This window comes from Ixodes scapularis, unplaced genomic scaffold (assembly GCF_016920785.2).
Source record: "Ixodes scapularis isolate PalLabHiFi unplaced genomic scaffold, ASM1692078v2 PGA_scaffold1__304_contigs__length_218370807, whole genome shotgun sequence".
NCBI classification, from domain to species: Eukaryota; Metazoa; Arthropoda; class Arachnida; order Ixodida; family Ixodidae; genus Ixodes; species Ixodes scapularis.
In genome coordinates this window covers 4,909,893-4,921,584 of record NW_024609846.1, presented here as the reverse complement: position 1 = coordinate 4,921,584, position 11,692 = coordinate 4,909,893, and the positions used below count along the sequence as shown (strand labels likewise).

General features: G+C 44.3%; 1 protein-coding gene across 1 annotated transcript; it reads right to left on the bottom strand.

The window, feature by feature from the left end:
- Positions 1 to 4,044: 4,044 nt before the first annotated feature.
- Positions 4,045 to 5,856, bottom strand: LOC121836002. Its single transcript, XM_042290603.1, has 3 exons — positions 5,278 to 5,856; positions 4,666 to 5,004; positions 4,045 to 4,254 (listed from the first exon to the last, which is right to left on the bottom strand). The coding sequence occupies exons 1-3, from the start codon at positions 5,851 to 5,853 to the stop codon at positions 4,045 to 4,047; spliced, it is 1,125 nt and encodes a 374-aa protein (XP_042146537.1). The 5' UTR covers positions 5,854 to 5,856.
- Positions 5,857 to 11,692: the final 5,836 nt, after the last annotated feature.

Here is an 11,692-nt window from a genome sequence, read left to right as displayed (position 1 = left end):
ACGCCTCTCGTGAACATCCTCGTGAGCGTGCGTCCCGGGGTAATCCTTCCGCTGCGTTAAATTCTTGGGCGCGTAAGCATCATTCAAATATGACATAAATACTTCATAAAAAACCGCCACGGCACCCTTGCGTGGTCTAGATCTCCGCTCCCTTAGCGGTGCTAATCCCAAACACATCCTCATTGCTACTTTTGTATGCGCTCCGGTTGCTCGGGGGTGATTGTGCTCAGGAGCTGTAACAAAGACTGTGCCAAATACTACAAATCAATTTATTTCGTTTTATTGAATTGGATTAACATTGTTTATAATTACTAATATCAAAGATTTACGATAATTTTTTTGCTCCTGTTCTGAATATTTTTAATACCCTTCATAGTAACTCTTCCTCTTCCACACGAACATCAACAAGAAGAAGAGGACATTTCACAACCATTCACCCTGAAGAAAAGCGGTCCCCGCTTGAAACGTCGGTGCAGTAAAGAAAGGCCTTTCCTGGATCTCCTCCACTTTCGTTTTACGTCCAACCGGCCCGTTGAACCTTCTTACCGTACATATATATATATATATATATATATATATATATATATATATATATATATATATATATATATATATATATATATATATATATATATATATATATATATATATATAACTGAGAAGAAAAAAACCCTTAGTGAAAAACAGCAACAACGGACGATTTAATCTTCGACGTCTCGGCCGGAGTCCGGCCTTCGTCAGGAAGATCTTCCTGACGAAGGCCGGACTCCGGCCGAAACGTCGAAGATTAAATCGTCCGTTGTTGCTGTTTTTCACTAAGGGTTTTTTTCTTCTCAGTTTTATACCCACGCCTTCGGCCTCCCGCCACCATGCCCGTTATATATGTATATATATATACATATATATATATATATGTGCGTGTGTGTGAAAAGTAGAAAACAAAAAGACCAAAGTAAACATCATAGAAATAAATTTCATTTCATTTCATTTCATTTTATTATACCTCAAAGGCACTTCTACCGAAGTGCATTACATGAGGGGGGATAAGAATACAAACTCACATAAAAACAAACAAAAGCAAAAGTAGATTCACAAACAAATACAAATAGTAATATTTGCCGAAAAATGGCTAGGGTTAAATCGCATCAGGATGCATATCATGGTAAAAAAAAAAAAAAAAAGAAAACTAATGACTAGCTACCGACATAAACATTTAGACTAACGAAAAACACTTTTGAGGTGTGCCTTGCAAAGATCGCGGAATTTAGCTGGATTATTTTCGAGAGCAATAGCCTCAGGAAGAGAATTCCAGTTATTGATGGCTAGAGAGAGCGGGGAATTTTGAAATTTATTAGTTCTCGCAAATAGAGGGTTTATTTTCTGGCTGTGGTCACGACGTAAGGAGATGTGAGATGGAGGTTGGCAGTAATGGTTTCGGAATGACGAAGAGGAATAGTAGATTTTGTGGAAAATGACAAGACGAGCAAGTTTAGTTCTTTCGGCCAGTGGGCAAAGGTCTAGATTTGTTTTAAGTGCGGTTACGCTTGATGTCCGTGAGTAGTCATGAGATATGAAGCGAGATGCTTTATTCTGAACTGATTCAAGTTTGTTAATAAGGTAAGCTTGATGCGGCCACCAAATAAAGTTGGCATAGTCCAATTTAGCCCTCACAAAGGATTTATAGGCTGTTAGTTTAACACAATGCGGGGTACTGTGAAGGTTACGTTTGATATATCCTAGAGATTTACAAGCACTAGAAACTACAGTGTTAAGGTGGGTATTCCAGGTTAGGTCGTCTGAAAATGTTACACCTAAATATTTGTAGCTGGACACTTTTTCGAGAGGCAGAGTTTGTAATGTATAATTTCGTATTGCAGGCGTTCGTTGGCCAGTGAATGTTAATAGTTTACTCTTGGTGACATTAACTTTCATCTGCCATGTGTTACACCATAGTGAAAACATATTTAAATCCTGCTGCAATATTAAGGACTCTTCAGGTTTAGTAATACGACGATAAATAACACAATCATCTGCGAAAAGCCTTATGGAAGATGTTATATGGAGAGGAAGGTCATTAATATAGATAAGAAATAAAAGCGGACCCAAAACGCTGCCCTGCGGAACACCTGATATTACGGGAAGGCTAGGTGATTTGTCCTGCCCCAGGTGGACAGCCTGGTTACGGTTACTTAAGAATTGAGCGATCCAGTGGATAATAGAAGGGTGAATGTTTAGTTTTGAAAGTTTATATAGGAGACGTTGGTGAGGAACCGTGTCGAATGCTTTTGAGAAATCAATGAAGATGGCGTCAGTAGGGTGAGACGAGTGGAAGTTGTTATGTAGATCAGTAACGAACTCAAAAAGTTGGGTTTCGCATGAATATCCCTTCCTGAAGCCATGCTGACTATTACATATTAATTGATGTTCTGACATATAGTTCATAATGTGGGAGTAGATGACATGTTCCATAATCTTGCAAGGCACACTAGTTAGTGATATGGGTCTATAATTTGATGAGTCGTTTTTATTGCCGGTCTTAAAAATGGGTAAAACTCTCCCGAATCTCCAGTCTGCGGGAAGGGAAGTTAAGTCGAGCGATTGTTGGAACAAGCGACACAAAAGGCGACAGGATATGTTCTTTGTTAATTTGAGAAGTTTAGGACAGATTTCGTCATCACCAGGACCTGAACTTCGGGAGAGCCTTTCTATCACACTCAAAATGCCATAGGGGTTAAAAGTGATAGGTTCACAGTAGACGTTAATTGGTTTACATATTTGATCACTGGGTACAGGTAATTGTTCTAAGGTAAATACGGATGCAAAGTAGTTATTAAAGACGGTAGCTGATTCAAGGTTCGTTAGCACTTCGTTGTGTTCGTTGCACAATTTAGGAAGCGAATCATCTTTTCTCGGACATATACTTTTCCAAAATTTTTGGGGATTGTTTATTAATAAGTTAAGTAGGTCTTGCTTGTAATATTTATCCTTTGCCTTCTTGATGTTACTTTTAAACTCTTTACAGCAGTCATTATACTTAGTGAAGTCAGACGCAAGGTTTGTAATTTTTGCTTTGACATAAAGACGTTTCTTTTTGTTATTTATTTTCCTAAGGATATTTGTAAACCATGGTTGATCAGCACTCGTCCTTAAAACCATCTGAGGTACAAAATCAGACTTTATACGCCTAAATTCATTTTTGAGCATTTCCCAGTTGCGCTCGACTGTTCTTTCGCTAAAATGCAGCTCGTATTCCGAAGCAAACAGCTCAAAGGACTCGTTTAGAGCGTTTTCATTAACTCTACTGTAGACGTTTATGGTTTTAGGGGTTATTTTTTTACCTATTACTGGCAGAGACATTTCTACTAGGACTGTGTTATGGTCGCTGATTTTCTCAAGAATACGAACCGATTTTACATTTTCTGCACTCGAGGTAAAAACAAGATCCAAAACAGAATTATTTCTTGTGGGTTCCAATACAGTTTGAGTTAAACCGTAGCTATTCATCAAGTCAACAAAACTGGACACTTCTGAATGGGCCACCCAAGAGTTTATTTCTTCCTCTTTCCAGTTGACCCCGGGGTAATTAAAATCGCCGCCAAAAATAACAGTACTACTGGGAAATAAAGAAAAAATTTGCTCCATGCAAGCGTGCAGCTTCGTAACAAAAGTACTATCTCGGCCTGGAGGGCGATAGCAGGCGCCAACAATGATGGGCAACGAAGGGTGACTCAAGCGTACCCACAAAATTTCTAGTTCACTATCTAAAGATATAAGGGAAGCATCCATCATTTTGCTGATAGCGATAAGAATGCCGCCACCACGGGAATGTGTGCGGTCTTTTCGAAATAGATGAAATGATTGATTAAAAAATAATTCGCCATCGTTTATCTCCGGATATAGCCACGTTTCTGTCCCGATAACAATTTTTGCGTCCGTGTCATTCACAGTTGACAAAAAAATATCTTGTTTAGGTAAAAAACTACGAAAATTCGCCACGAGCACTCCGAGATCAACACACTCATGTCTAGATGTTTTATCAGGTTGTCAAGTAGTCGCCAAATTTGTGGTTTGGAAGTTGTTAAGCAAAATAATCTCGTCACTGTCGGAACAGTATGAATATTGCTTGCCATCAGCATAAAGTTTGTCGTACACGAGTTTCACTTTAATGTTTTTTTCTCTGAACTGCTTACTAAAGTGCCACAATTTGCTCCGGTGGAAGCAAACCCTAGCAGTAAAGTCCTCCGAGATAGACACCTTCAATGAAGTTAAATGCTTCAGTTTACTGGCGTTATTCAGCACGTTTTGTCTATTCCTGTAGTCTAAGAAGCGCACTACAATCGGTCGAGCAGTTACCCCGCGCTTTTGGCCGACGCGATGTGCACGTTCTATCTCCCCAGTCTCTATACCCAGATGGTTATTAACGAATTCTTTTATGAGGCAAGCCGTTTCTTCCCACGTCTCCTTTTGTTACTCTGGGATGCCCCTAAATAACAAGTTGTTCCGCCTCATTCTGTTGTTGAGGTCGTCGATACCAGCGTCAAGGGCGTCTATTTTATCATGCGAGTGACAGACTTCTCTTTGAACTTCGTGCAAGGAAGATTCGACCACGGCAAGCCTTTCCTTAATTCCGTTTATTTCCTGCATTTGCTTCTCGAGAGTAGCTACCTTCTGCTTTAGTTCGTCGATCCCTGAACTGATGCCGCTCAGTCTTTCGCGTGTTTCGTTTTGATACTTGTCATTGGTCGACGCCAGGTTTTCAATTAGTTTGCTCAATTTTTCCATATCAGTAGGGCCAGGGTTGAGCTCGACGTCTCCGCAAAGCAGCAATAACGCGTCAAGGAAAAGAAGGCAGCCATCATGGGGTAACGAAAGTAAACAATTGAACACAAAGGTTACAGCGCTGCAACAAAGGGTTAGTAGACGCTTTAGGTCGATGGGGCACGACACCTCTAAGAGCAGTATGTTATTGGAACGATAACATTTCGCGTATTTCAAGTAACAAACCTGTGGTATGAACTGCGTTAGATTCGGCATGGTTGTGTCGTGCCCCGATGCTTGCAAGGGTGGTAGATCCTTTTGTAGACAACAGCCAGTCGACGGAAACGGAAGCGTTCCCCGGTGCGCCCCCGTGCGGAAGTCATCGATGTTGTACCACGTCACAGATGACGCAGCCGTGGATTCCTCCCGGGTAGTTCCAGCGAGACCAATCACGTGGGTGACGTCCGCGCCAAAGGCAATCGGTGAAGCTGTTGGTGCAGCGATGACGAGCAGCAGCACCTGTGGTATGAACTGCGTTAGATTCGGCATGGTTGTGTCGTGCCCCGATGCTTGCAAGGGTGGTAGATCCTTTTGTAGACAACAGCCAGTCGACGGAAACGGAAGCGTTCCCCGGTGCGCCCCCGTGCGGAAGTCATCGATGTTGTACCACGTCACAGATGACGCAGCCGTGGATTCCTCCCGGGTAGTTCCAGCGAGACCAATCACGTGGGTGACGTCCGCGCCAAAGGCAATCGGTGAAGCTGTTGGTGCAGCGATGACGAGCAGCAGCACCTGTGGTATGAACTGCGTTAGATTCGGCATGGTTGTGTCGTGCCCCGATGCTTGCAAGGGTGGTAGATCCTTTTGTAGACAACAGCCAGTCGACGGAAACGGAAGCGTTCCCCGGTGCGCCCCCGTGCGGAAGTCATCGATGTTGTACCACGTCACAGATGACGCAGCCGTGGATTCCTCCCGGGTAGTTCCAGCGAGACCAATCACGTGGGTGACGTCCGCGCCAAAGGCAATCGGTGAAGCTGTTGGTGCAGCGATGACGAGCAGCAGCACCTGTGGTATGAACTGCGTTAGATTCGGCATGGTTGTGTCGTGCCCCAATCATTAAGTATTTCCCAAATCATTAAGTATTTCCTTCCACTCAAGAGGTAATCACCTTACAAAATTATCGAAGTACGCCCGACACTGACATGGCTTAACCTGAGCCGATGCGTTTGCAATACGGAAACGCATTGCATTTCCAGTGCGGCCGCGTCGATGCGGCGATCTGTGAGTAAAAAATAAATGTGTTCTATTTGGTACCTGTATCCCATTCCATGAATTCTGTGAGGTACAAATAAAAGTTTTACATTTGACTCATGCGTTTTATTTAACTAGACTCGGCACGCGGAAATTGCCAATGGCAATACTAACTTTTCCCACGGCAAACGTTTCTCACAAGAGTTGCTTCGATAAGCGTCGATACAATAAAATTAATAAACTCCTTAAGGTAGTTGCTGGGAAGCTCGTGTTCATTCCATTCTATTCCATCAACCTACGCCGTGGCCGGGCGCTTCTGAGCATAAGATTCAACGAGTCAAAAGATCCGCCCAGTCAAAAAGTCCAATAATGAATCTCTTGGCGCGTTCGACCTTCTGACGCGCCACACACGAATCAAGTGACCCGATGTGGGTCAAGAGGTCCAACAGGCCAAGAGATCCAACGAGCCAAGAGGTCAAACAAACCAAGTGGTCCAACGAGCCAAGAGTACATCGAGTCAGGAGGTCCAATAATGTATCTCTTCAAGCGTTGGATATCTTGACTCGGCAGACGCAAGTCAAGATATCCAATATTTTTTCTTCCAGTGAAATTTTTTGTTATTATAGCATCGGCGATTTTACAACAGGATATGACAAAAACTCATAAGGATATCGGTAGGATTAAATGTTAGTTGGAGAAGTTAACCATGTCAAGAAAGCGAGGGGCGAAGGGGGTGGGTGTTTATGCAGACAAAAAAAAAACGCATCTCATTTTTAAATTAAAAGAAAACTCACCGTAATACTAAGAACTATACGTTTCTGCGTAGATATCATTTATCTTAAGAAATATAACCTGGTTAGACACACACACAACACCAAAATTGTAGAGCAGCTTAAAGTCAAACATAATCATAGTTCAGTTCACTGGACATAAGCTCACCGGACAAATGCTCACCAAAAAATAACTGTTGCCGCTCGATCATTATAATTATTGTTGCACTTGCCTTTCGTCGGCGCACTGTTTGATAATGTCATGCTTACGCTTAGGTTATGAGACAGCACCAAATATCAATGAAGATAATTAGGTCGAACTTTCACCGGCCTCGCTGGTACTGGTCAGAATCAAATTTGAATAGAATGTGTATATTGTGGCGTCATTTTTGCAAATCTTTTGGTAATTGAAAATTACGATGGCACAAAATATTAACACCAGCAAGGGATGTTGCTACCTTTTAAAATAACATGGCAGCGGTGATAAGCAATTTCACAATTTGATGGTCCATTGACCCTCAAGATGTGAAATTGCTTATCGCCGCTGCCATGTTATTTTGAAGGGTAGCAACAACCCATGCCGGTGTTAATATTCTGTGCCATCGTATTTTTAAGCTACCAAAAGCAGTCGACATTGTTTTTTTTTATGAAAATATGAATAATTGGCAATTTAAATACAAAATATGTTAGAGCCTCCCCCCCCGCCCGCGACCTTTTTTTTTTAGTCAACGTCAGGAAGACAACATTATATATTTTAGTTCCTGAACGACAAATATTTATTTAAGGCAACCAAAATAGCACGAACGCAGTATCCAGTCGGTCCTGTCTTGCTGTTGAAGATATTTATTTGCGTGGAACGGTACTCACTGCTGAAGTCGCGTTATTCTGTACTACGCTTATCACGCAGTTCTACCTCTCACAAACGGCCTTTTAGTTTTCTATTCTGCCCTTCCTTCTCGGTTATACTCACATTTCTAAGTGCTACAATAAGATGGTGGAGTTTAGCGTATCCTTCTGAACAAAAATATGGGTCCCGGCAAATACGAAATAGGAGTCGTCATTTGTGAGAAGAAACAATTTTGCGATTGGTGAGCCCTTGTTCCGGGTTATTAGAATATGGTGAGATTTGGTCCGTTGGTGTGTGAAAAATCGGCGAGCATTTGTCTGGAGAGATTTCATTCGGCGATGTATTGTCCGGTGAGTTTTTGGGTGGGAAAAGAATGTACGTGTTATACAAAGCAATCAATATGCAGAAAACAGCAACGCACGCGTTAGAAAACGGTCCTACCAAGTATAAAAAATAAAAAATACTGATGTGTGCCCACGCCAATAAAGCAAAGAAGAAAAATACCTCAGAAGTTGCAACCGACAGGGGTGGGGTCTAAATACCTGTTTATTTAATTTCCCCTTTTAAAGTCAGCAGAGTTAAGTTTATGAAGACCAACTCAGTCATGACAGAAAATTGAGTGAGAAGCGTAATTTGCCAAACACACGTAAAATCGTAAATCAAACTCTATTTTGTCAAGTTTTTGGTGTAGCCTGATAATGTTATCAACGTGCATGACAGCACTCATAGGTTTAGATGAGTTTCGCCTCATTCATGCCTTCAGAAAAACCGCAGAGAAGCTGAAACCTTGCAAAAGGCGTTGGGTGAGTTTTAGGGTAAACCGAATTTGGGGAGATGCCGCGTGCTCTGAGTTGGAAAAATCATCCACGAAATGTAAAGAGTGCGCTCATGAAACAAACTTCCTAAAGACTCGGCGTAACAGGTCCGTTTAATCTTGCACGATATAACCGTCGAACGCGACTTACTACGTAGGTTAAAAACACAGGCTTTAAGAACTTGCTAAATAGTTAGTAATTACCGTGCATGTCAGAGAACAGCTTATGATTAGGTAGATTTTTGTTTAAAAACTAGTTCGTAAAAAGAAGATAGACACAGAGTGCGTGTATATTTTGTAATGAGCTATACTCTGATCGGTTTGTCTATTCGTTACAACGAAAGGTCACACCACCTCCATTAATGATCCGGCCTTTGCACGCTTTTAAAACACGATTGTGTCGCGTTCAATATCGCTAAAAATATGTGCTATAGATCTCTTAGTAGGTGATGTATGACATATGCGACATACGTTTCTCTTGTAAGGGAAGCTAGCTCAGTCAACGCTGCAAAACAATAGCGGTCCTGCGAGTTTGAAGGTTCCAATCTGTTCCCGCGGACACTTCGTTTGGCAAACACGTTCGTCGCCGTTCCGGCATTGTTGTTAACAAACTAAGAGATCCCCCGCTTGATTTTTTTTTTTATTAGGAAAGAGATCAGACAGAGAAAATGGAGATGATGAACCGTACTCAGTCAACAGAAATCTGAGTGGCGTTTGTGGTTATTGATACAGCGCAATGCTTGTCAACCATCCGAAGGGTGGTTGACAAGAAATTTAGCCAAGGGCTGTTCGGCTCCTGTTCTCTCTTTCTCCTTAAAGGCCCGCTCACACACTTCCGTTCAGACCGACAGCAACGCTTACGGACGAATGCCACCGGTTGGAACTAGAGTCACTGTATTTTGGCAGAGTTACCGCATTCGATACCGTCCGCTGTTGCTGTTCAAATTTAGCTTCGATCGGCCATTTTTGCACCGAATAGAAGGTGGTAAGGGTTTCACGTCTGCCGACCCCCGTCTCCCAACCGGACGCGCCACGGATTACCACAGCAGTTAGGACACGCCCGGGCCCGGACGCGCTACCTGAAATCCCTGGTGAGACGCCATGATTGCGTACACACAATATTAATTGTGCCGCAAAACCTTGTAAACTAAATTTTTTCAGCGCTCCTGTCACTCTGTACTACTCTCCAATAAAAGTTCCTATAAAAACAGCTTTTCCGTTTGTTTGTAAGCTAAAACCACTTCTAAACACTCATGGACCTATCCGCGGATATCCGCGGGTATATCCGTAAGCTGGCGGATTCGGGTAAAAAGAATCAGATTTGGCGGATTGCGGATCGGATGCGGATATTCGTGGCTTCGGATCCGGATATCCGCGGCTCCAAATTCATTTTGCCGAGGCTGCCCATTAACGTGTGCGACCGCACAGCGCAGAGTAAATAAGTGAGTGATACTATGAAGTAAATCATCGAATGTATTGCGGGCATACCTCGGCAAACCTCACTCATGAGGGCCGTCACTCACCCTCACTCACCCTCATCCTCACAGGTGAGGTGAGGATGAGTGAGTTTCTGAACCAGGAAAATTCATGAGTGTGAGGGTGAGTGAGGGCCGTGAGGGCTGTGAGGGCGGTGAGGGCCGTGAGGGCGGTGAGGGCGGTGAGGGCCGTGAGGGCGGTGAGGGCGGTGAGTGGCGTGAGGGCTATGAGTGCGTGAGGGCCGTGAGGGCGGTGAGGGTGGTGAAAGCGGTGAGGGCGGTGAGGGCAATGAGGGCCATGAGGGCGGTGAGTGCGTGAGACCCCTTCAGATCGAGCATCTTTCTCAGCAATTTTGGTGTTAATGGCGGGTTGTTCTCCAGCTTTCCCTAGATCGACACGAATTGCTGAGATCGGGTCCGGCTCGAAATAAGCAAGCAAATCGGAGCAATTCGAATACATTTGAAGCGGCTGCATCCAATCAGGGACGCAAAATTTTCACGTAATACCTCGTGCCGGTGATTATGACACCGAAAGACTTGGTTCTGGTTTGAACTCGATCGTTTTTTGGAAATAAACTGTTTCAGAAAGGTGCATTAGCATTCTTAACGAGGTTTAAATGCATAAAAACACGTTTATAACGCGTAATTGTGTTTAAATAGTGCAAGAAAAATAAAATTTTATGATGACGATGGCAAATTGCAGCAATTGGTTGCTGCGTGCGATGGCGGGCGGCCCGTGTTGCTGGTGTTGCGACGTAAAGTTTCTGGGCGAAATCGCCCCATCTGAAGCTGGCCTGAGTGGCGTGATGGTCATGAGTGCGTGAGGGGCGTGAGGGGTGTGAGTGCCGCAAGGGCGGTGAGGGGCGTGAGGGCGGTGAGGGGCGTGAGGGCGGTGAGTGGCGTGAGGGCGGTGAGTGGCGTGAGGGCCGTGAGGGCGGTGAGGGCGGTGAGTGGCGTGAGGGCTATGAGTGCGTGAGGGCCGTGAGGGCCGTGAGGGCGGTGAGGGCTGTGAGGGCCGTGAGTGGCGTGAGGGCGGTGAGTGAGTGAGGGGCGTGAGGGCCGTGAGGGCGGTGAGGGGCGTGAGGGCTGTGAGGGCGGTGAGTGCGTGAGGGCCGTGAGGTTCAGTGAGGGTGAGTGAAGGGCTGAAGGTGAGTGTGAGTGTGAGGGTGAGGGTGAGTGAGGGGCTGAAGGTGAGTGTAGCTGTGAGGGTGAGGGTGAGTGAGGGGCTTAGGTGAGTGTGGCTGTGAGGGTGAGGGTGAGTGAGGGCGACCTAAAATGCCGACCTCTGATTGCGGGAGCAAACAACTCCCTTAGATGAAAGGTGCCATTCGGGCAGAAAATTGTTCTTAGTGTCAAGAAAGTTTTCAATGTTGCCGAAGGTCGCTTTAGAACGTTCTATCTCGCCAAAAATACTGCCCCTAGAGAAAGTAAAGAAAGCAGAACCATCAGACGTCCCGCGCATTGTGTACTTGTTTGGCAGGGAAAGAGTGGAAAACGGGTTTTGGGCAAAGGAAACCCGAAATGTACGATCCACAAGAAAGTAAAAGCAGCCTGTAATAGGCTTCATCGCCTACAAGCATAGAATGGGGAGACTGAATTCGATCCTCTGCAGTGATGGAACTCGCGACAGCACGAGTTTCCAGACCTCATTTTTGTAGCGCACTTCGTGCCAACTATCCCAGCTTCAAGTACACCAACGGAGAAAGAGTTCTCGCTAGGGGGTGTTAATATGAGGGGTGAATCAGTCTAAATCCGTCTGAGTTGACGGTATTCTTTT

Coding starts and splice junctions, on each gene's coding strand:
- LOC121836002 (XM_042290603.1), bottom strand. CDS start 5,853: ATGCCGAATCTAACGCAGTTCATACCACAGGTGCTGCTGCTCGTCATC. Junction 5,005..5,277: donor TAACGCAGTTCATACCACAG/GTGCTGCTGCTC, acceptor TTCATACCACAG/GTTTGTTACTTGAAATACGC. Junction 4,255..4,665: donor TCGACGAACTAAAGCAGAAG/GTAGCTACTCTC, acceptor ACTTCATTGAAG/GTGTCTATCTCGGAGGACTT.